The following is a 24,719-nucleotide window of genomic DNA, read 5'->3' on the forward strand; positions in this document are numbered from 1 at the left end:
GGAGGAGGGACTAGGGGGAGGGGCGATGGAGGTGGGATAGGTGGAAGGAGGTCAAGGTGAGGGTGATAGGCCGGAGTGGGGTGGGGGCGGAGAGGTCAGGAAGAGGATTGCAGGTTAGGAGGGCGGTGCTGAGTTGAGGGAACCGACTGAGACAAGGTGGGGGGAGGGGAAATGAGGAAACTGGAGAAATCTGAATTCATACCTTGTGGTTGGAGTGTTCCCAGGCGGAAGATGAGGCGCTCCTCCTCCAGCCGTCGTGCAGTTGTGTTCTGCCGGTGGAGGAGTCCAAGGACCTGCATGTCCTCGGTGGAGTGGGAGGGAGAGTTAAAGTGTTGAGCCACGGGGTGATTGGGTTGGTTGGTTCGGGCGGCCCGGAGGTGTTCTCTGAAGCGTTCCGCAAGTAAGCGGCCTGTCTCACCAATATAGAGGAGGCCACATCGGGTGCAGCGGATGCAATAGATGATGTGTGTGGAGGTACAGGTGAACTTGTGGCGGATATGGAAGGATCCCTTGGGGCCTTGGAGGGAAGTGAGTGTGGAGGTGTGGGCGCAAGTTTTACATTTCCTGCGGTTGCAGGGGAAGGTGCCGGGGGTGGAGGTTGGGTTGGTGGGGGGGTGTGGATCTGACGAGGGAGTCACGAAGGGAGTGGTCCTTGCGGAACGCTGATAGGGGAGGGGAGGGGAGGGAAATATATCCTTGGTGGTGGGGTCCGTTTGGAGGTGGCGGATGATACGTTGTATGCGGAGGTTGGTGGGGTGGTAGGTGAGAACCAGTGGGGTTCTGTCTTGGTGGCGGTTGGAGGAGCGGGGCTCAAGGGCGGAGGAGCGGGAAGTGGAGGAGGTGCGGTGGAGGGCATCGTCGATCACGTCTGGGGGGAATCTGCGGTCCTTGAAGAAGGAGGCCATCTGGGCTGTGCGGTGTTGGAATTGGTCCTCCTGGGAGCAGATGCGGCGGAGACGAAGGAATTGGGAATATGGGATGGCGTTTTTACAGGGGGCAGGGTGGGAGGAGGTGTAGTCCAGGTAGCTGTGGGAGTCAGTCGGTTTATAATAGATGTCTGTGTTGAGTCGGTCGCCCGAGATAGAGATGGAAAGGTCTAGGAAGGGGAGGGAGGAGTCTGAGACAGTCCAGGTGAATTTCAGGTCGGGATGGAAGGTGTTAGTAAAGTTGATGAACTGTTCAACCTCCTCGTGGGAGCACGAGGCAGCGCCGATACAGTCATCGATGTAGCGGAGGAAAAGGTGGGGGGTGGTGCCAGTGTAGTTGCGGAAGATGGACTGTTCCACATATCCTACGAAGAGGCAGGCATAGCTGGGGCCCATGCGGGTGCCCATGGCAACTCCTTTAGTTTGGAGGAAGTGGGAGGATTGAAAAGAGAAGTTATTCAGGGTGAGGACCAGTTCAGTCAGTCGAAGGAGGGTGTCAGTGGAAGGGTACTGGTTGGTGCGGCGGGAAAGGAAGAAGCGGAGGGCTTTGAGTCCTTCGTGATGGGGGATGGAGGTGTACAGGGACTGGATGTCCATAGTGAAAATAAGGCGTTGGGGACCGGGGAAGCGAAAATCCTGGAGGAGGTGGAGGGCGTGGGTGGTGTCCCGAACGTAGGTGGGGAGTTCTTGGACTAAAGGGGACAGGACCATGTCGAGGTATTGGGAGATGAGTTCGGTGGGGCAGGAGCAGGCGGAGACAATGGGTCGGCCGGGGCAGGCAGGTTTGTGGATTTTGGGCAGGAGGTAGAAACGGGCGGTGCGGGGTTGTGGGACTATGAGGTTGGAGGCGGTGGTGGGGTGGTAGGTGAGAACCAGTGGGGTTCTGTCTTGGACCGCCACCAAGACAGAACCCCACTGGTTCTCACCTACCACCCCACCACATCCGCCGCCATTTCCGCCCAACGTATCATCCGCCGCCATTTCCGCCAACCTCCGCATACAACGTATCATCTGCCGCCATTTCCGCCACCTCCAAACGGACCCCACCACCAAGGATATATTTCCCTCCCCTCCCCTATCAGTGTTCCGCAAGGACCACTCCCTTCGTGACTCCCTCGTCAGATCCACACCCCCCACCAACCCAACCTCCACCCCCGGCACCTTCCCCTGCAACCGCAGGAAGTGTAAAACTTGCGCCCACACCTCCACACTCACTTCCCTCCAAGGCCCCAAGGGATCCTTCCATATCCGCCACAAGTTCACCTGTACCTCCACACACATCATCTATTGCATCCGCTGCACCCGATGTGGCCTCCTCTATATTGGTGAGACAGGCCGCTTACTTGCGGAACGCTTCAGAGAACACCTCCGGGCCGCCCGAACCAACCAACCCAATCACCCCGTGGCTCAACACTTTAACTCTCCCTCCCACTCCACCGAGGACATGCAGGTCCTTGGACTCCTCCACCGGCAGAACACAACTACACGACGGCTGGAGGAGGAGCGCCTCATCTTCCGCCTGGGAACACTCCAACCACAAGGTATGAATTCAGATTTCTCCAGTTTCCTCATTTCCCCTCCCCCCACCTTGTCTCAGTCGGTTCCCTCAACTCAGCACCGCCCTCCTAACCTGCAATCCTCTTCCTGACCTCTCCGCCCCCACCCCACTCCAGCCTATCACCCTCACCTTGACCTCCTTCCACCTATCCCACCTCCATCGCCCCTCCCCCTAGTCCCTCCTCCCTACCTTTTATCTTAGCCTGCTTGGCTCTCTCTCTCTCTTATTCCTGATGAAGGGCTTATGCTCGAAACGTCGAATTCTCTATTCCTGAGATGCTGCCTGGCCTGCTGTGCTTTGACCAGCAACACATTTGCAGCTGTGATCTCCAGCATCTGCAGACCTCATTTTTTACTCAATGCACTTACATCCTAGTTGATTAGTTTAAGGCAGGTGAGGGAAGAGAAAACACATGAGTAACAAACACTGCCCACCAAAGTGTCTGGGTCCAGTCAACACCTTTGATGGAAATGCTAACTGTTTGATACAGACTCAATACAAAGTGCTAATAGCCAGGGCTTCAGTAATGGTCCTTCTCAGGAAGAGCGAATCTTGCCCGTTACTACAGCAATGGACTTCCACACAGACATTGAAACGGACAGTGCCTGCATTGAAACCAACAACCGCGGTGAAATTAACAAAGGCTGCCCTGGAACTGACATTGATAGTTTCGAAACTATCAACGATTGCCATCAACAAATCATGTTACAAAGACAATAATCTCATCACTGACTTATTGTATCACAAGATGTATAAAAGTGTCTCCACGTGGAGAGAAGACTTGCAGCTGGTCACTGTGCTGTTAGTGTCTCTCTCTCTCTCCAGAGCTCCAGAATTTCCTTGTACAATAAACTGTCACTGAACTCCGACTCGGACTCCGAGGCTGGTGATTTTCCACACAATTGTGCTGCAAGCAAAAGGTTCTTATTACTGGTGCCCTGATTGAAGGCCATGATTGGGGGTGGGGGGAGGTGGGGAACCAGGGTAAGAACCAATTTGTACGTCCAAACAAGAAGAGTCAGACCGGGTCAAGGACACAGTTTAAAAAAGATATACCAATAGGAATTTCCAATTTGCTACAGTATGGAGTTAAAAATTTTTTTAAGTGCATGCCTGTGGAAAATAAGTCGAGTAAAAAAATGAGGTCTGCAGATGCTGGAGATCACAGCTGAAAATGTGTTGCTGGTTAAAGCACAGCAGGTTAGGCAGCATCTCAGGAATAGGGAATTCGACGTTTCGAGCATAAGCCCTTCATCAGGAATAAGTGTTAACTGTACTAACTGTCGTAAGAACCTGCTGCTTGGGCTGAAACAGCCAGAGGACAAGATCATGTCTGTCTCAAAAGCCCTGCCCTAAACTGGTTGTTAAGAGGGGTAGCCCCCTCCACCCCTGCCCCCCACGTGAAGGTTGTGATGTGAAGTGGAAATTGAGGTGCCAAGGGCACTAGGAGCTGTGAAGCACAAGTGGCAAAGTCAGATAACATTGGACTCCATAGAGAGTCCAGTTGGAGTTTAAGTTAAAAGTCAGATGCTGTTTGTACTTTTAATTTCCAATGGGGTGAGGAAGAGGAGCTGATCACTCTGACTAAGGGCCAAACCTCAGTGTAGTGTCCGTTACCAAGGTGGGGTGCGTGGACACCGAGTAACTGTATTACCCTCTCAGTCAGTAGTAGAACAACAGAGCTTGAATAGTGGCAGTGGCCGGGAGGGTAAAGAGTCCCACCAGTAGAGAGCACACCAGGCTAGAGGTAGGTTTCTGGGCCGATCAGGAGGCATTGGTCAGTAAAGATGGCCAGGAGGGTAGAGAAGTCCCACCGGTAGACAGCACACCTTGCTAGGAGGCTGCTATGGCCATATAGATGGTGCTGGGACAGTATTATTGGCTAGGGGGTAGAGAAGTCCCCACCGGTTCAGAATACTTTACTGTTGGTGGTATCCGGGAGTATACAGTCTGCTGAATGGCAGATCAAAGTTTCAAGGGGGTCACTGCAGGTTCCCTTATTGAGACAAGGGTTGACAGAGAAAATGAAGAAGAGTGGTTGGGACATCCCAGACATTAGCACAACAAAGAGTGAATAGATAAACAAACGGAAAAAAAACTAAAAAGATAGGGGTAATGTTAGTATACCAATTAGCCAACAAGGGAGTGCTTCCATGGGTAGGTGGAGAAAGGACCAGGAACAGGTTAAAGGGCTGGACAGCAGGATAAAAGAAAAATCTACAATTTACATTAGAAAGAATGCAACAGGAGAGAGAAATTGGCATTCTCCTCTCCTACAAAACCATCCAGCAGGGACCAACTGCTCCCTTGTTAACAAACTGTGCAAGACTACAACTTAGCACCCATTATCAGAGGAGGCACAAAATCACAACCCTAAGCGAATTATAAACCATTCAGCCCAGGGGAGAGGCAGCAGACTATGGCCTCCCTGGGCGAGTTACAGTCCCAGAGTGCAAACACTCTTCTGGGAAGAGCTGGATAGTGTACGGGTAGGGCACCAAGTACACTGGAGGGACATATACTAGCTGGTCTGGGCAACTTGCCTAACGGACAAGTGAAGACGGGTAGCTGGCGGACCCAATGCCACAGCAGCCTGACACTTTAGGGGAGGATGGTGAACACATGCCGTCACCCTAACAGCTGAGATAGATGCCCAGCAGGCCCCCTTCACTGACTTCAAAGAAGAACTCCAGAGGGTGCTAGGAAATGCTCCCACAAACTGGAGCACGATCATGACCACTAAGCAACTTAAAAGGGAAAGAAGCCTCTGAATATGGGGAACGAGTATTTAGGGTCTATCAGGAATGCTCAGGACAAGCAAACCCAAAAATCGGGGGACTGGGCATTCGTCCAAGTTTTTATATATGGACTCTCCAGTGCCCGCCAAGCCATCCTGAAAATGGGAGTAATCATGTCCCAGGATTATGATGACCTAGTCGAGTGTGCTAGCAGGGTGCAGGATGCAAAAGCTGCTGCAACAAAAGCAAGACCTCACAAAGCAGCCTTACCAGAATGGAGGTGAGAATAGAATGAAACAATTCTGCCACAACTGTGACTGGCAGAGACACTTTGCTCAAGAATGTAGGGTCCCACAAGCAGGGGATAGACCAGGCTACAATGCAAAATACTGCAGCCACTGCAAAAAAGAACAGGACACAGAAGCAGTATGCTGGGAAAAGCATGGGGCACCCCCAAACACCACAGAACAGTGGGAGTCCAGAAGCCAGCAGAGCTGTCAACCAACTGCGTCCATTCGTAAGGTGGGGGAGAGACACAGAGACAAATGTACATGTCCACAGTAATAGGAGGGAGGAAATGGGAAATGCTAGTAGACACAGGAGTGGCCGTATCTATCACAAACTTACTCTTACCCCACACAAATAAAATGATTGACTTAACTGGGGTAGAAGGGGATTAAATACCAGCTTACCTAAGCAGAACTACCCTCGTAGAAATAAACAATATATACATCTCAGAGATTCTATGTATGCCAAAGTAGCGAGGGCACCATAATGAGCAATGATCTCATGAGAGAACATAAATGCTCTAATCGATTGTGCAAAAGGGAAATTGATTTGATTTGTCCCAGACACGACAATCAGAAGACTGAGACTGGGAAACTTATAAGTCACCAGTAGGGACTGGAACCTCAAAACGGGGGAATTCAGAGCCATCTGTGCCTCCATCCATGGAGCCTGGGCAGAAACAAAGTTACATACAGGTCTAGTTAAGGGTTTCCTGGACTGGAGCACAAGCCCCACCGGCAATATCCAATAAAACCCGAAGCAAGAGTCTCCTCAGTTTAGAGCACCGACTTTGTGCTGGCTGGTGCTCCAGTCAGTGTGTTCCTGCTGGAACTGAAGAGGAGAAGAGTTTTCTTTGTCAAAGAAAAACAAAACCCGAAGCAGAAAAAGTGGAGATGGTGCAACGACTAGTGAAACAGGGAATCCTGAAAGAAATAAAAAGGACAACTAATTCCCCAACATGGCCAGTACTAAGGCCTGATGAGAGCTACAGGCTCACCATTGATTATACAGGACTAAATAAGATCATCTCCAAATTGCACCCATTGTAGCAGATCCCTCCACCATCTTAAACTGCTTGGCCTCTGAACACAGGAGTTTTACTGTTTTATACATAGCCAATGGATTCTGGTCTATCCCGTTACACCCCTAGTCCCAGAACAAATTTGCTTTTACAGTAAGGAACAGGCAGTATATGTAGTCTCGCCTGCCATAAGGTTCCACAACAGCCCCACTATTTTCCAGAGTGACGAGTGACATTCTGAAGAAAGTAGATTTACCAGAGGGTAGCACTGCCCTTCAATATGTAGACGACTAGGGCACCAGGAAGCTTTGGGTATTATTGCATGAATTGGAACCACAGGGTATTCCAAGACTACATGGTGGCATGAGGTAGAAGAGGGTTCAGCACCACAGGGAAACCCCTATCAGACACCAATTAAGAATTCAGGCACTATTGCATGCCAGTGAATAGCCAAAAGAGGCTGCAGTAATAAAAATAAAAAGCCCATCAAAAGAAGCCAGCAAAAGAGAGCCCAAATTGGTTAAAATTCAAAGGAAACCAGGCAGCAGGTCGAGCAGCTCAGAAAGCCCTAGAGCAAGAAGCCATTAACGAGACTGCAATAGCCACTACTGAATTAGCTAAAAGACACTATCTAAATTCAGCAGCTAGGGGACACCCTGCAGGGAGAGAGAGCAATGAAAACTGCAGAGGGCGTTCAAAGGGGAGGATGGTGTCTGGAGGCGAGCAGACAAGGTGGTAGCACCAGTGTGTATACAGAACACATTGCTTGAAATGCATCATAGCCTCTACCTGTATAGGAGAGCCCATGAGGAGAGGGGTGGTGGTAAGGAATTAGGAGAGATGTGGCAAAGTACTGCCGCTGATGCATGGTTTGTGCATTACATAACCCAGGGAGACCCATAAACATTAGGATGGAACACCAGCCCAGACCTAGGGGACCCTGGGAACACCTTCAGATAGATTTCACAGGGCCACTACCACCCTACAGTGAGAAATCTACTACCTGGTCATCATAGACCAATTCATCTGGTGAGTAGAAGCATTCCCCTCCAAAGTTGCACTGCGTCTACTGTAGCCAGAATATTAGCAGAGGAGGTAATCTCTTGGTGGGATATACCCCTCCAGATCAACTCAGACCAAGAGACACATGTCACAGGCAAGGTCATGAACACTTGTCTGCCAATTACTTGGCATTAGACAAATTTCACATCCGCTAGCACCCCAGGGATGGTAGAGAGAACAAATAGAATGTTCAAAAATACTTTAGCTAAGGCTATGCAAACCTCAGGCAGAACATGGGCTGAAGCGCTGCCAGCCATACTAATGAGATTAAGAGCGACCACGAATCAGGCAACTGGCCTAACGCCATTTGAATTAATGACCGAGCAAGCAATGCTATTGCCAGAGACAATAATCACAGGTGGCACTGGTGTAGGTCCACTACAAGACAGAATTAGGCGCTGTGATAGAATTAAGCATCCTACTGAAAGGGATGCAGAAATCTGAAATTGATAAAGACGACAAAAAGGACAAGACAGGGGAACGCGAAATCTTCCCAGAGGTCCCAGCAGCAGGAAACCGCATCAGAGTGCGAGCATTGTCCGACAAACCAGACTTTGCCCCAAAATGGAATGGGCCATACAATGTGGTAATAAAATGGGGACACCTGGGCATTAAAGGAAAAGGCACATGGAAGCATTGGACCCAACTAAAACGGTTTAAAGACTCCTGTGACCAAACGAATGTCATTGACCATTCCCCAGATGCAAACATCTACGGTAGACAAGACGGTCATCCTTGGGGAGTACTGAAAACCCAATTGAACAAAACACACAGAAGCAGGACTGTACCTCCTGACACAAGCAAAGACTTTGACTGATATATTTTGCAGTCAAAATAAAATTATGTCTGTATGTATTTCACTGTGTTTAAGTTGTTGCAACTGTCATGAGCATGTCAGGATTTGAAGTTAATCTCTTCGAGAAAACCCACTGAGCATACAGGAGAACTGAACTGTCTGCTACCCACTGGCACCATCAATGGAATCCCTATTTGTAGCCATCCCAGTGTAGACTCCTCACCAGCGATGGATACCTCAGGAGTGCCATGTAAAACAGCAGAGGGGGAAATACAAATGGGGACTAGATGTGTGCAGCTGGACAGGACCACCGGCCCATGGGGCCAGGCTTCCCAGCCTAGGGAAGGGAAGATCAGTTAAAACCTGGTAATTACCAACCATTTCACAGGACAGGGAAGGGGATGAGTTTATGCCCTGGTTCCCAAATATGACCCATGCGTCCAGACTCCGTGCACTTATCAGCACTGTACAGTCACCGTAGGACAGTTTCCCTGCACCTGCAGTGAGCAGGCATGCTTGAATACGACCGCAGGCAGACAATTCATACCTGGTTAGTGCAATGGCACCCATGTTAGCTCTGCCACATGGACGTATCCGTTCGATATTTACCAGCTTGTGGGGGGACTTGGGGGATCAGGGACAACGTGAGTGGACAAACAGACGGAAGGACAGTACGAAGTATGTTACTGAGCGGCGAAGGGATTGGTTTTCCTATTTAAAGGGATTTACACGACAGATACCCCAGACCTCCCAAACCGGTTTGCAGTAGGGACAATTGCACCCCTTACTGTACCATCCCTATCGCAGAAGGATAGTGATCCATTCCATCAGTCAGGAGTTCGGTGCTGACTGGCAGGTCCCCATTACTTTGGGGTCATCATTGAGATATGGATTTTTGGGATCTCTATCTTTGGTTGGGGGGGGGGGGGGGGGGGCACTGCAGGGGTCATCAGCGCTAAAAAACAAAATTAGCTTGTATGTGGCCTGACTATCTTCAGCAATAGTTCCTCAAAAGCTCTGGAAACAATTAATACAGAACTGGCTGAACTCCGACTCTACAGATGCGTTGTGATGGATTATCAAATAGCACAGCAAGGGTGAGTTTGTACAATTATTGGTGACAATTGTATCACCCATGTTATTGATGCCTCTTATAACATTACAGAAGCCATCAAGAATATCCGAGACCACTATGTAATTTGACAGGGAGCCACCATCATAGACAACTGGCTAAACTGGTTGGTAAGCAAATCCTGGAGACCCTATTTGGCACACAGGATAATTCTCCTCATTAATGCCAGCATTAATGCAGTGTGGGCCATGGGTGTTTAAGACTTTGCTGTAGGGCGCTACTGACGAGAACTGTACCAGTAGCGAGTGTCAACACAGAAGAGCCCCCAATGAAATCTGCACTGCATGATACCCCTAGAGATGACATACCTCTGCATGTAAGTTGGGTGGCCTGCAGGAGATGTCTCCTTGACCATAAAAGAGGGGATTGAAGTGGAAGATGGCACGGGGCAGGGTGCCACGAGGCACATGGACACAAGATGGCCACTGAGACTGAGAGACAGCAGAGCAAATACAGACACTGCCTGGGGTCATCAGAATGCCAGCACAATGCACTAACAACCTAGTCAATTAGTTGAAGGCGGGTGGGGGAGATAATACACATAAGTAATGTACAATGCCCAAAGGTGTCTGGGTCCAGCCAACATCTTTGATGGAAATGCTAACAGCTTGACACGGACTCAATACAAACTCTATTTAGAGAGCCAAAGTTTGATCAGGGATAATCAGCATGGTTTTGTCAGAGAGACGTCACGTCTAACAAATCTGGTAGAATTTTTCGAGGCGACCGAGCGTTTGGATAAGGGTAGGGTAGTTGATGTAGTTTATATGGATTTCAGCAAGATGATACAAGGATTGGCCAGGTGGTTGCCAGCGTGAAGGAAGATGTCAAGTTACAGGAGGATATAATTGGATAGTGGATCAGTGTCAGATGGAATTTAACCCTGACAAATGTGAGTTGATGCAGTTTGCAAGAAGGAAAATGACAAGGGACTACTCAATGAATAGCAAGACACCATGGAGCACAGAGGAACACAGGAATCTTGGAACGTTTGTCGACAGATCCCTGAAGGTGGCAGGACAAATTTATTGGGTGGTTAAGATGATAACTTGCCTTCATTTGCCATGGCATGGATTAAAAGAGCAGGGAGGGTATGTTGCAGCTGGACAGAAGGCCACAACTAGAGTACTGTGGAACAATTTTCCAATTAGATTTGGCCCACCTTTGTCATGTACAGAAGGTGAGCAAGGCAGAATGGGTTTCCATCAGGATGTTTACGTTGGTAAACATTTTGTCACTGAGCTGAAGATATATGACAGCAGCAAAGTAAAGAATATACCAGAGATGATAGTGCCAGAATACAACCCCATTTGACCCCACTGAAAATCTCAGTGCTTTGTCACAGCTGACCTTACCCAGTGTGTTTCAACGAAGTGGCAATCACATTGAGCAGCTTGGTAGGCAGTTACATTTCTCCAGCAGCTGAAGTGGTCAAATGCTTCTGTGGGATTGATGAAGGCAATATATAGTGGTCTCTCCTTGTTCATGATATTTCTCCTCAGGAGGAGACCATTGGAATTGTTGATCTTCTGGGTTTCATCTGCTGGCAAATCACACTGGGTTTCAGGACAGATGCCAGGATCTGCAACGTGATGAGGGCAACACAAGCAAATACTTTCCCCCCCCAATGCTCAGTAGTGAAATGCCTCGAGAGTTGTGACAGATACTTGTTTGTATACAGGTTTACATACCTGTATCCATGGTTTGTATGCCTCCAGCCTCATCCCTCCAGCAGAGACAGGTTCTGCAGCAGTTCTGGTTAGCTGCACTTCTGTTTGTGACATACCTTCAGCACCTTGAACTTTGTCTTGGCAAACAAGTCAACAGCTTTGCTAAACTCCTCCATCATGGGTTTGATATCTAGCACTGCAATGATGGGCAGACCTGCTTTCTTCAATAGACCTGTTGCTTCTTTGATCCAAATATACATGTGCCTAGCCACCCTGCGTCATAGGATATCTAGATATTCTAGCCAAACTGTAAACAGTAGTCATTGGTGCAACACTAAGCAGTCTGTTGGACTTTATTTTGTGCATTCAGTGTCATCTTGCTCAGATCTTTCTTATAATTAATGAAAGCAGATCACTTCACTTTAATGACTTCAGCACCGTTAGCTCCAAAGCAGCTAAATGTTTCACTCTTTTGCTTCCCACGTATTGATATTATGGAATTGTTCCATTTCACTTCTGCACTTTCACATGGGAATCCCATCAAAGGTTTTTCATTCAAAGCAAAAAGGCCACCTTCATATCAATGTCTGCTGTATTGTCTATCTTAATAAGAACCAACAATTCTTTGACTTGATTGAATAGGTATTTGCCAATGCCAACAAGCTGCTTAATACATGCTGTGCACTTACCAGACTGTTGTGTATATTCTCTGAATTTGCAGAATATACAATATCAACACAGGATTTGAACCAGCCAGAAGGAATTCAGTAAGTAGTCCAGAGCAGACTAAATATTTCATTTGTCACATTGTCATAATTTTTCTTTTGAAATGATAATATTCTGTTACATTCCTAAACACCACATTCTTATTTTTGTAATGCTGTGCAAGATTAAAAGGGAAAAATAATTAATAAAAATGTTTGAAATATTAATCCTCATTCATTTTCACACCTAGAATGAATAAACAATACAGATCTAAATTAATTCTAGCTTTCACATTAAAAGAAAATTTTGATCGAACAGGTCATCTGCAAGTTCTTTAGAAAATACTCACCTTAACACGAATGTCTACTGGAATTGGAAATTGTGTCTTCAACTGCAGATCCAGCACTCAAGCAAATAGACAGTCACCACTGTGAATAATGTTTTTACAATTTATGTTGTAACACAACCTGGAGGGAACTGCCAGTTCATTCCAGAAGGATATCATATTTGGCAGCTACACGTTTCTTTATGTCCTCAGCTGGGAGATTAATCCAGGCACAAGTTCTAAGGTATTCATCTCAGTCGGAGCTCTCATGCTGTTTTTTCTCAGAATGTGTTGGAAGCTGTGAGCATATGACTTCAATGTTGACAAAAGTATGTGCACAATTCCACAGCATCATTTCTGATAATGCAAACTTTCACAACAGCATTTCTGAAAAATCTTTCTTTACTCCAAACCAAGGATTCCCTAGTTGTGCTTGACCAGGCCTTCAAATGTGTTTGACCCATTTCCAACACTTGTGCTCTCACTCCTTGTTCTCCTCCCAGAATGGTGGTAAGGTTCACTTTGTCCTCTTTCCACCCCACCATCATCTACAGTCAAAGGACCATCCTTCGCCATTTCTGACCTTGTCAGACGATGTCACACCAAACATCTTCGCCGACCCTATCAGCATTCCAAAGGGATTGTTTCTCTCAGCAACACTCTGGCTTACAGCTCACAGCTCAATCACCCTAACACCTTGCCCCTGTGTAATGTCCAATACCCATGCAGTTGTAGGAATAATGCCTGTCTTTTTAACTCCTCGTTCCTTGGCCCAAGATATTCTTTCTAGGTGTAGCAGTGATTTACTTTTATGTTTTGCAAATTATTTTATGGTATTTTCTGTTCAGAACACAGCTTACTGTCCAGTAGGGAGACTAAATGAGGTTAGATTAGAGTGGTGGGCTTTTGCCCAAAACGTCGATTTTTCTGCTCCTCAGATGCGGCCTGATCTGCTGTGCTTTTCCAGCACCACTCTAATCTAAACTCTGGTTTCCAGCATCTGCAGGCCTCACTTTTGTCTAGACTAAATGAGGTTAGCTGACTGCTTTGTGGAATCTCTGCAAGTATGAGCATGAGCTTATGGTTGCATGTCATTTTAATTCATCAGCTCTCTCTCATGCTGACACCTCTGTCCTTGGCATGCTGTGGTGTTCTAGTGAAGCTTGGCACACACAAGGACATCATCTTTCAGTTAGGCACTTTATGGCCTTCTGGACTCAAGGTGGTGTTTAAAAACTTCAGCTCATGAACTCTGCCTCCCATTTTCATTTTGCTTTTTCACCATGTGCCAGTCAGAATCATGATTTTACATTTTTGGTTTCAGACAGGGCTTTTCATTATTCTCCCACTTACACTCTTTACTACAATGATTTTAGTTCTTTTTTTAAAAAGAATGTTTCTTTACTACATTTCTCTCATTTAATCTCTCCTGCCCTCTTCCCTATATCAGACCTTATCTTTTGCTTTCTGCACTTTCTACATTCAATGGCATTAAAATCTATCACATTTCTCTCTTTTAAAGCAATATATTGTGGTTGCTACAAATTGGAAACAAACCAAGAGAACTTGCAGTTCTGTTGAAGAGTCAGAATACACTCGAAATGTCAACGCCACTTCTTTCTCCACAGATTCTGCCAAACCTGCTGGGTTTCACCAGCATTCTGTGTTTGTTTCACATTTCTATCTTTCATCAGCTCTGGAGATGAACTACAAATCAATCCAAAATGTTAACTTTCTTTCCTTTTCTACAAATGCTACCAGAACGGAGTTTCTCCAGCACGTTTTGTCCATCTTTCACATCTGCAATATTTGCTTACATTTTTATAGCAGCCAGCTCTGAAGTGAACATACCTGAGGGACTAGAAATGTTGATAATCCTTCCTTTTGCTCGACGAATAAAGGGTAAAAATGCCTTAGTAACTTGGACTGTTCCAAGAAAATTGACTTCCATACATCGTTTGTAAGCATCTGTTGGGATGATTTCTGCATCACCAATATGGATTATAACACCAGCATTATTTACTAATGCAAAGAGTCCTAGGAGTAGAAGAGAAACATAATCTGTTTTTGAAATAACTTTTGTTTCATAGATAGTGTTGTTACATCTTGGGAGGAAAAAACATGGTTTTATAAGATAACATTCAACCATATCATTTAAAATAATCTTCAAATATTGTTAGAAACATGAACAACATTTTTTAAAGGCTCCTTATTCCAAGTCTTCAGCACACTATATGCTACATAGATCAAATTCATCCCATGTATTTAGTAAAATGAGGCTCAGAACAATGCTTCAAACAGTGTCAGTGATAGTTTTACCATGAACATTGCCTACACTATACACTTGTCATTCCTGCATCATAAAAAAATAGAGTTAGCTATCTGGAGCCCACCAGGTATTCACTAATCAGCATTATATTGATGCACAGGACATAGTTATTTGAAAAAGAACGTGTACACATTATGTCTATTTCAACTCAATAAAATGGGAGCTGGGTCATTGATTGGTTCATTTCTCAGGGTAATACCATGGTCAGTCACAGTCAACCTGTCTAGATTAAACAGAGCCTAGAAATGAACTGTTGGTCAGCATTAATGTGTATTCTTCACAACATTGTGCCTACCAATTGCCAACAAAGCAGCACTCTCCTCCCATACAGTTTAAATATTGGCTTTTTCCTTGGAAAGATTTGCTGCAGCATTTATATATGACGACAAGGTTTTATATCAGGAAACTCCAAGTTACTTAACCAATATTAGAAAAATCCAGGGCACTAGATCAAATGACCAAAAGCTTGGTTAAAGTGTTAGGTTTTAAAAGGAGGTCATGAAGTTGAAAGGAAGAGGGGTACAGGGCCTGGCCAACTGAAGTTGTGGCTATTAATCCGTGAAACAATTGAAATTGTGGATGATCAAGAGGCAACAAGAGAATTCGATGAGCAGAGATATCGGAGAGTTTTATAGGGCTGGAGGGGATTACAGAGAGAGGTTCATGCGCAGCCATGCAGTGATTTGGAAACAAGGATGAAAAGTTAAAATCAAGACATTGTTGACACTAATATTGATTCTCAGTTAAACAGAGGTGATAAAGTGAATGGGCACGATGTGACTTAAGCCACAGGGATCAGGGTTTTGGATGAATTCAAGTTTACAAAGGATAGACATTGAAGACCAACCAGGTCTGCACTGGAATCATCTAGAATTAAAAAAGGCATGAATGAGATCTCCAGTAGTGATGCACCGAGACAGGGGTTAGGTTATGTGGGTGTGTATGCGCTGTCCATGACTGAACAGCACAAAATAGCCGATGGCTGCACATGGCTAAAGCAGCAGAACATGGATACCAGTAATCAGAGAGCACTTGGGAAAAAATATTTGTTTGATGTAGCCTACAGAAGTTAGAACAATTGTAACTCTGCATACCTAAGGTAACAGAACTGAGATAGAATATGCAGCTCCAGTTGTTTATACATAAGATACAGATAAGAACCTTTCACACATTGATTAAATCATTTGAGAGATTCATTAATTAAATTAGTTGCAATACTAACAAGTTTTAGTTAAGATCCTTCAAGTAATCATAGATAAACATTCTGAAATTGTTGTAGGTTGACCTATGTACAAAAAAAATATAAGTATTAGAGGAACAGAATCAACTAAAATTATGAGAGTAAACCAGTCTCAGACAGTGAAAAACAAACAAACAAACAAACAAACAAACAAACAAACAGTCTCCACATTATTACATGGACAATTGAATGATAGGTACAGAAACTAGCAGTTTTTGGAATGTGGGGTGAATGACATTGTTAAGACATCCAAGGATAAAAGGTAAGCATGCCTAATAAAAGTGATGAGAAAGAAACTGCTCATAACTCAGCTAGAGAATTCTAACATTAGGTGTAACCATATAACTTTGTTCAAACAGATACTATTATGTTACGAAGTTGATGACATTTCCCATACCTTTAAAGAGAGACTGAATGCTGTTTTGCACTGGGAGCTTACAAATACCTGTCATATGACTAACTAGCAGTCCCAGTGTAGTGGAAAATTGAAAATATATAACATTTGGCTGTTAAATAGGTACCTGAGTTTGGTTACTGTTTTGAGAACAATTTGAATTTAACCAGTTGAAATGATGCCCCAGGATACTAAAACCCAATTGAGTGTGAATTTATTGTTTTGCCAACATCGAACCAATGAGATGATCTGATGTTGTGGGTATAAAAGAAAAGTAGGCAGATTGAAAGTCACACAGAGAGCGAGAGCGTGAGAGAATGAAAGAGCGAGAGTGTGAAAGAGCAACCCAAAAGAGTGAAACACCATCAAAAGGTACCTTTTCATATGAAACATCTTCACTCTAAAAGAAAGAATACAACCACGGGAGGAGGAGGAGGAGGAAGAGGAAGAAGCAACAACAACAACATTTTGAAATTAAGTTGATGTAATTTTAATGTTTATTGGTACAGTATAGAATTGGAGGCAGAAAATAAGCAGTTAAGAGAAAATGGGGCTTAGAGTTGTGAATAGCTGTTATTTAATGTTCACATTTAGAGTTAAAGAATAAACATTTACTATTTTTGTTAAATAGTGGAATTTGGGACTTCTCCGTCACGTAAAGTAAAAAATGAGGTCTGCAGATGCTGGAGATCACAGCTGCAAATGTGTTGCTGGTCAAAGCACAGCAGGTTAGGCAGCATCTCAGGAATAGAGAATTCGACGTTTCGAGCATAAGCCCTTCATCAGGAATAACTCATTGTAACAGATTACAAGAAGAGGTGAGCTTTTCTGTTTAATTAACAGAGGGGTTCACCACTGTGTCATAACAATAACAATGAGTAAACAAATCAATATTCTTTTGCATTTCCTGTAATGAGGCTAACAAGGAATTTTTTTTAAAAGTCCTTAAGTGATAGGCAAGTATCCAATTATTGTATATACCCATTGTTTAAAAAAAAAATTTTTGACTTTTAAAGTTCAATTTATGGGGTCAACTATTACACGAATACTAATTTTGAGGGGCTGAAATTCATGAGACAATCCAAAATACCATATTAGCAGAAGCCCAATTAATCTCTAAATGAGATTGGATTCTCTGGCATGTCAAGAGTAATAGATGTTTCAACCATATTTCCAATGCATGATAATTTGCAGTCTTTCTTCTGTCAATTTCTGATTACTAAATGGTTAAACTGTAATATCACCTTCTAGTTCAGCAGGCAGCTTTTGTACAATCTCAGTTCTCTGCTGATGTACTAAGTCATGCCTTCTCATGAACCTTGTGCCTCATCCAGCATTTGCCTTAAAGTCTGAAATTCTATTCCTGATTGAATCATTTTGCACATCGATTCAGATAGCCTCACAACTAACACATTTTCTATTTTGACAATTTAAGTATTCACTCAGCATTATTTTTTTCTCAGAGAGTGACCACTTGCTAGGTTTACCTCTGTTGGCACACTTATTTTAGCATTGTCTGAAATTGGTTAGATACCTTTTTCCAGTCACTCAAGTTTCTCTGAAACACAAAATTCTCTTGCTGCTTCAACGTTATTTGTCCTCTCTGCAAATGCAATAATTTGCAGTTTGAACACGACCTTTTAAATTTTCTTTTTCAGAGGGTATTTCTACACAAAATGAAGAAATTTCAAAACCTCAGCTATGTATATGGCTGTATTTGAGTGCTACAGGGGAATTGAACTCACCTGAACTGCACACAAAGGGAGGTTGTCACCTGACTCTGACCTGATGCATCTTAAAATTTTACGCCAAATTAGTGTGAACTGTACATCAAAACACAATAGCGCAAAAAAGTTTGTTTCTTCATTGCAATATTTATATATAGGATAATGTCTTAACTGACAAAATTCGATCTGTTATCTGTGAAGAAATATGGTCAACGTTTACATGAGATAGATAGAAAATTCCAGCATTTTTGTCCAAAAATAGGGTTGACTTTTAAATGAGATTGATTAGAGTGGTGCTGGAAAGGCACAAGCAGGTTAGGCAGCATCCAAAGAGCAGAAAAGAGAAAAAAAAAGTCAAAATTTCGAGCAAAAGCCCTTCACCAGGAATAGCTTTTGCGTAAAACATCAATTTTTCTGCTCCTTGGATGCTGCCTGACTTGCTGTGCTTTTTCAGCACCACTAATTCAGACTCTGGTTTCCAGCATCTGCAGTCTTTGTTTTTAACCCTTTTAAATGAGATTGACTTTTACTTGAGTACATATGATAATTGGCAGTTAACAGAATGCAGCTGGGAAATGTCTGAAAAGGAATGTACTTGAATACTGTGTCCATTGGGAAAAGTCCCACAAAGGGAGATTAGAGAGTTTGGGAAACATCATGAGACCACGGAGGACCGGGGGTTGACCACAAACCTGCCCATTTCAAGCCATACACACACACACACACACACACACAGTCATAAGATTAGCTTAATTGGAAATATATGTAATAAATTAACATTTACAAACCAATCATATTAAAGGCATGATGAAACAAAGGTATAAATTGTATGTTTTCCTTTGTTTGATGAAGAGCTCTTTGGATTTTCAGAGAGTTTCTTCCCATTGGCGTAATTTCAATCAACTTTTTGATACTGGAAATGATCTCCCGAGTATCAAGTGAATCATTTGGCCATTCCACCCCAACAGGGTGGAAGTAGGCAGTATTATTGATGACATGAATAATTAGTTGAAATCTCATCTTGGGGTCCAATGTTATGAACAGATTGAGTTAGTATGAGACTGCTGTCAGGAAGAGGAATGGAGTTGTTAGCTAGGGAATGGAGACTGAAAACAATGCGTTTTGAACAATGGTGTTTTGATTTCTGTAATGTTCTTGAGGGTCTTCAAATGTAAAGAGGCAGGGGGAGGGACCAAAATCACGAGGTCCCAGATTCCCAATTATTGGGACCTACTGTACTTACTGTTCTAGGCTCCTTATAGAGGAAATAACATAATGTTAAATATTATATTCTTTTGTGGAATGGGACTCTGCCCTTTAATGCAAGCAAGACTTGAAAGAACTATTTGTTGTTAAACACAAGCCAGGCGTGACTTGTGAACTCTGATTAAAGATACTGTTGAAATGGTATTATGGTTGAGGTTAAACCACAGTGGCTTTTTTATATATTTGCTGAGAAAGTGCAATAAAATTTCAAGAACATTTCTCTATAAACCAAAAACTAAAATCCAAATCTCAGGTCAGCTAGAGAGGATGTCTGGTTTGGATTTATTATTAGTGACCCATTAGCTGGGACAGCTGGTCCTGAAGGTTGCTGTCAGAAAAATACTAATTATTCATATATTGTGCAACTACCCTCTTGAGTCCTGTAATAATGTTGGTAACTTGACAATGAGACCCAGTCCTATCAACATTGACCAATACAACTTTTATGAACTACAATATCAACCACAGATTAACTGTGATTCTTGCAAGTTGAATTCAGCAGCTGTACTTTTGTCAAAATAATACAACATATGCCTTCACAGTCTCACAGGAATGCTTGCTGGCATTGTTATATGGCTGAAACTATATGTTTCATCAACATTGTAAATCAGCAGATTGTCAAGCAAGCATTCAAGGAGCATCTTAACAACGGTTTACAAGCACAATTCTCAAAATGTAGTTTTTGTCAACATTTTCAGAACAATGCTAAATATTAATTGTTATTAGCTTAAGATAGCACATAAATTTGAAACTATACCCTTATTTTTCAAGAGCAGTTAGAAGATGCTAGTTTTCCTCGATTCCCATTAATAAGTAAGGGACATAGGATGGAATCTGACTGATATGGGCTCTGATTATTAAAATGGCACAATCGCATGAAAATTCTAACTAGGCCTATCTCAGGGGGTGGAAACTACTTGCTGCATCTTTTAATTAAGTTCTGGGTGACAAGCTGATATTCTCAGTAAGCAGAAGTGAATTGTCCATAAATTCTAGATTAGACTTACAGTGTGGAAACAGGCCCTTCGGCCCAACAAGTCCACACCGACCCGCCGAAGCGCAACCCACCCATACCCCTACATTTACCTCTTACCTAACACTACGGGCAATTTAGCTTGGCCAATTCACCTGACCCGCACATCTTTGTGACTGTGGGAGGAAACCGGAGCACCCGGAGGAAACCCACGCAGGCACGGGGAGAACGTGCAAACTCCACACAGTCAGTCGCCTGAGTCGGGAATTGAACCCGGGTCTACAGGCGCTGTGAGGCAGCAGTGCTAACCACTGTGCCACCGTGCCGCCCATAAGCAAATAAAGTGGGATAACGTCTTGCTAGCAACTTTATTAACCATAGGTGTCACCCCATTCATATGCAGCTTTCTACCTTTTCATCTGCCATTAGCAAACGAGACATTGAGAAATCTCTACATGGAAGTCAATGTGGGTACCTGGCAACACCAGCTCACCACTGTCTGAACAGCCACAACATTGCTCACCATGCAGCTGTATCTCAAGACATGCCCCACTAGACAGGGGTTCTACGCATCCCTCATCCATTATCACTGCCATCTGATTAATGCCAACCCCAGAGGATCCTCACATTACTGTTCCAATCCACTTGCAAGATGCTGACAAAGTTGGAACCTGCATTTCAGGGTGCAACTGCAATTAACATTGCAAGGTTGCTGCAAGAGCATTGTGCACTAGTGACAGGCACTCAGCTCATGGACCGGACCAGGCTGCACCTCAGAGTTGCTTGCATGCTCTTTTAAAGTTCACTTATGTAGCACCTGCATGCTCAGAGCATCGCTGCCTTGCCTTGCAAGGTCAGTTAGCAAGTTGGGGCTTTAGAGTTTAAAGTACTGTTCTACTGATGCACTGTTTTGTGCTGACATACAGATAGGTTGCTGGTCAGTCAGGACATGTCAGTTGTGGGGGAGGGGCTGCTTTGTTGTACAGCGTGCCAAGACGTCAACCTAACATGTACAGTATGTACCAGCTGCCTGTGCAGCAAACACACACACTGCAAGTACATTCAACCAAATGGCCATGTTGGAAGGTTCATGAGAGGATAGTACTTAGTCTTGTCAAAAAGATAGAGGGTCACTGTTGGTAGGGGATTGTGCTCCTGCCAGGTCAGCCCTGTAGGGCCAGCACATACAGTGAGGGGAATGTGTGTCATCAGTCAGGGAGCTGCAAAAACAGAACAGCAGTCTGACCAGTCGTGCTAATGACAGTTCAGTGAAGTCAGTCAGATGTCTGCAGTGAATACAATCCTAGGAGACTGTCCATTGAGCAGTGGGAAGGGTGTAAGTGCAGTTCATTGCTAAAAGGGGGTGTGGCAAACAAGGCTGGAGAGTGAAATCAGCGATGAGGTGAGGACAAGGACAATGACAAGGTTGGGGTTAGGGTGAGGAAGTCAAGGGAGTGCATGGTACAGCATCAGAGGGCATGGTAGGCTTCAGGAGGGCTGGGGGAAGGTGTTATTGGCAGTGAGTACCATCATGACCTCCACTTGGGTGGAGCACAGGACCATAGCGGACATCAATAAAAGATGCAATGCCACTGTCCAGGGGGCAAAGAGGATAGTTGGAAGCAAAATTCAAATGTGGAGGATTTCCACATTGGGTGGAGGTAGGGGGAGCGGAAATGGGCTGAGAGATTAAAAAAAACCTGGCAATCAGGCAGAGGCCAATGCTGCTGGTGTTCACCAAAAGCTATATTATCTGCAATCACTTACCACTTGCTAGACACTAACTGCAACAGGAAAATGGCTGGGACAATGCTCAGGGTGGACAGAGTCAGTGTTAGTTTGATTGGCAAAAGCACAGGCTGTATGACTGCTGGATGCTAGGACATTGAAAAGGTCAAACACATGAAGCATGCACTTGCAAAATGGAGCTACATTTAATTTGCAGTCATTTCATTGTCCATGTGCAATGCATACAGAGTGAATGTGTTTATGATTCAAAGGCGATTTGCACCATGTTGTTGGTTCTAGTGAGCGATAGTATCTTATTGATGGAGAAATTAGTAACAGTGGCTTAAAAATAAGGCTAACACTGACAAATGTGAATGACAACTTGTCAAACTTGCAAGGCTGCTGTGGAACCATCTGCCTTATAAGTATCATGATGGACTGCACTGAATGCATTAAGTGTTGAAGTGGATGTGGGTCTAGGATGGGAGAGGTTCAGTATACAGCAGACATCCATTATTGACATTACGTGTTGGTGACTCAGCAAGCATAGCACTTTCAATCTAGTGCCTACACTGAAACTGAATGTAACATGGAGATATGGCCCTGATTATCAGAGTGCTGCACGTCTCGCTGTCTGGAGGAGGGTGTGCTTCATCAACAGGGTACACCATCTCTTCTCAGAGTTAACAGCCTGTTTTCTTCTTAATGTCAACAACATAGATCATTGGCAATGAGAGAGTGACATACCCAGTTGTTGGTGGCCTGTCAGTCACTGTGGTTGTCATGTTAAGATGACAGGACGGGATACTTGCAGGGGAGCAATGTCATTCAGGGGAGACCTAGTCGTACTATTGCTAGAATATTAATCCAGAAACCCAGGTAATGTTCTAGGGACCTGGATGGCAGGTGGTTACATTTTCAAATCAATGAAAATCTGGAATTAAGAATCTAAATGATGACCGTGAAATCATTGTTGATGAAACCATCTGGTTTATTAATATCCTTTAGGGAAGGAAACTGCCATCTTTCCTGGTCTAGCCTATGTGTGACTCCAGACCCACAGTGCCCTCTGAAATGTTTGAGCAGGCCAGTTACTTGTATCAACCCCTAGAAAGGAAACAAGGAATGAAAACAGATGGATCACCTGGCATCGATGAGGCACCCAAAACAACAATGATAAAAAACAAACCTGTTGACTCTGCAAAGTCCTCCTAACTAACATCTGGGGAACTAGTGTCAATATTGGGAGAGCTGTCACACAGAATAATCAAACAGCTTGACATAGGCATACTCAGAACAACACCTGACAGACAATATCCCAGACACCATTATCACCATCCCTGGCTATGTCCTAGCCCATCAACAGGACACACCCAACAGAGATGGCAGCACAATGGTATACAGTTAGGAGGGAGTTACCCAAGAGTCCTTAACATTGGCTCCAGATACCATGAAGTCTCATGGCATTATGTCATACATCAGCAAGGAAACCTCCTGCTAATTATGACTTACTGTTCTTTCTCAGCTGGTGAATCAGTGTTGAACAACACTTGGAAGAAGTACTGAAGGTGACAAGGACATAGAATGTATTCTGGGTGGGGGATTTAAATGTGTATCACCAAGTGACAATAGCATCTACAGTAACAGCACAACTGTAACGCATTATCACCAACAGTAGCAGCACTGCTCAGTAGGAGCAGTGTGTAACATCCACAAGATGCACTGCAGAAATTTAACAAAGATCCTAAGACAACACCTTCCAAACTCATGACCACTTCCATCTTGAGGGACAAGGGCAACACATACATAGGAACACCATCACCTGCAAGTTCCCCTTCAAGCTACTTACCATTCTAACTTGGAAATATATTGCCATTCCTTCAGTGTCATGGGATCCAAATCTTGAAATTCTTCCCTACTGGCATTGTGGATCTACCTACAGCACATCTGCAGTCCACACTTTTGCAAAACCCAAGTAATGTACTGGGAACCTGGCTTCAATTCCTGCCATGGTGGAATTTGAATTCAATAAAAGAATCTGGGATTAAGAGTCTATTGATTTCCATGAATCAATTGTCAGGGGAAAGACCCATCTGGTTCACTAATGTTCTTTAGGGAAGGAAACTGCCACCTTTGTCTGCTCTGGCCTGCATGTGACTCCAGACCCACAATGTGTTTGATTCTTAACTGTCCACTGGACAATTAGGAATGGGTATTAAATGCTGGCATAGCTAAGTCATCTACATCCTGCATGTCAACGAAAGAAACAGGCCTAACAGCAAGTCCAGAGGCAGCAGTGTCGGGTGCTACAAGCCAGACAGGAACTGTTCAAGTAAATGACAGCTGGGTCCAGTAGGCAGTCATCGTATCAGCATTATGGGGACAATCTGAAGCCACTATTCATTTTGTTTGTATTTACTTTTGTTGACTGCGAATAAAAGTTCTTTTTGGAAGTGTCTAATTGCTTGCCAGTATGTGATGACCCCCTATTGGACACTGACAATAAGTGGATCTGCAGTGGGCACCAGGGACAGAGTAGTGGTGAGGTAGAGAGGGTGGTTTGATGAATTTTAAGCTGACAACACAAACAGTGTGACCTGATGGTTAAACAATGACGAAGGACAGAGAATGGGGTTGAGAGTACAACTGTCAGTTGTACCAGCGATGTTCCAACAGCAATATGGCTTTCTGGCTGTTGTGTCATTATTGGTAATCCAGTGTTGTCCTTCACTGTCAACATATCGGATTCTACAGTAGCTTTTAAAAAGATAATGTGGGCACCAGAAAGACTGGCCCTTTGGGGCATCCAATGAGTGGCTGGTTGTTCTGGGAATGATCTTG

At 44.3% G+C, this 24,719-nt stretch overlaps 1 protein-coding gene across 7 annotated transcripts in view; it reads right to left on the minus strand.

Moving 5' to 3' along the window:
• The window catches only part of LOC132823983 (estradiol 17-beta-dehydrogenase 2-like), a 91,330-nt gene that overhangs the window by 60,944 nt on the left and 5,667 nt on the right, over positions 1 to 24,719 (minus strand). For 5 of the 7 annotated variants that reach the window (XR_009645620.1, XR_009645621.1, XR_009645619.1 and 2 more), the window contains exons 3-4: positions 14,073 to 14,258; positions 10,877 to 11,061 (exon numbers count right to left, since the gene is read on the minus strand). Coding sequence is in view for 3 of the 7 variants with exons in the window: in XM_060838180.1 (XP_060694163.1) it covers positions 10,877 to 11,061; positions 14,073 to 14,258 (371 nt within the window). In the remaining 4 variants the exon portion in view is untranslated. The remainder of the gene's footprint in view (positions 1 to 10,876; positions 11,062 to 14,072; positions 14,259 to 24,719) is intronic. The other 2 variants (XM_060838181.1, XM_060838179.1) reach the window with 1 other exon arrangement.

Source organism: Hemiscyllium ocellatum, chromosome 17, assembly GCF_020745735.1.
Source record: "Hemiscyllium ocellatum isolate sHemOce1 chromosome 17, sHemOce1.pat.X.cur, whole genome shotgun sequence".
Taxonomy (NCBI): domain Eukaryota; kingdom Metazoa; phylum Chordata; class Chondrichthyes; order Orectolobiformes; family Hemiscylliidae; genus Hemiscyllium; species Hemiscyllium ocellatum.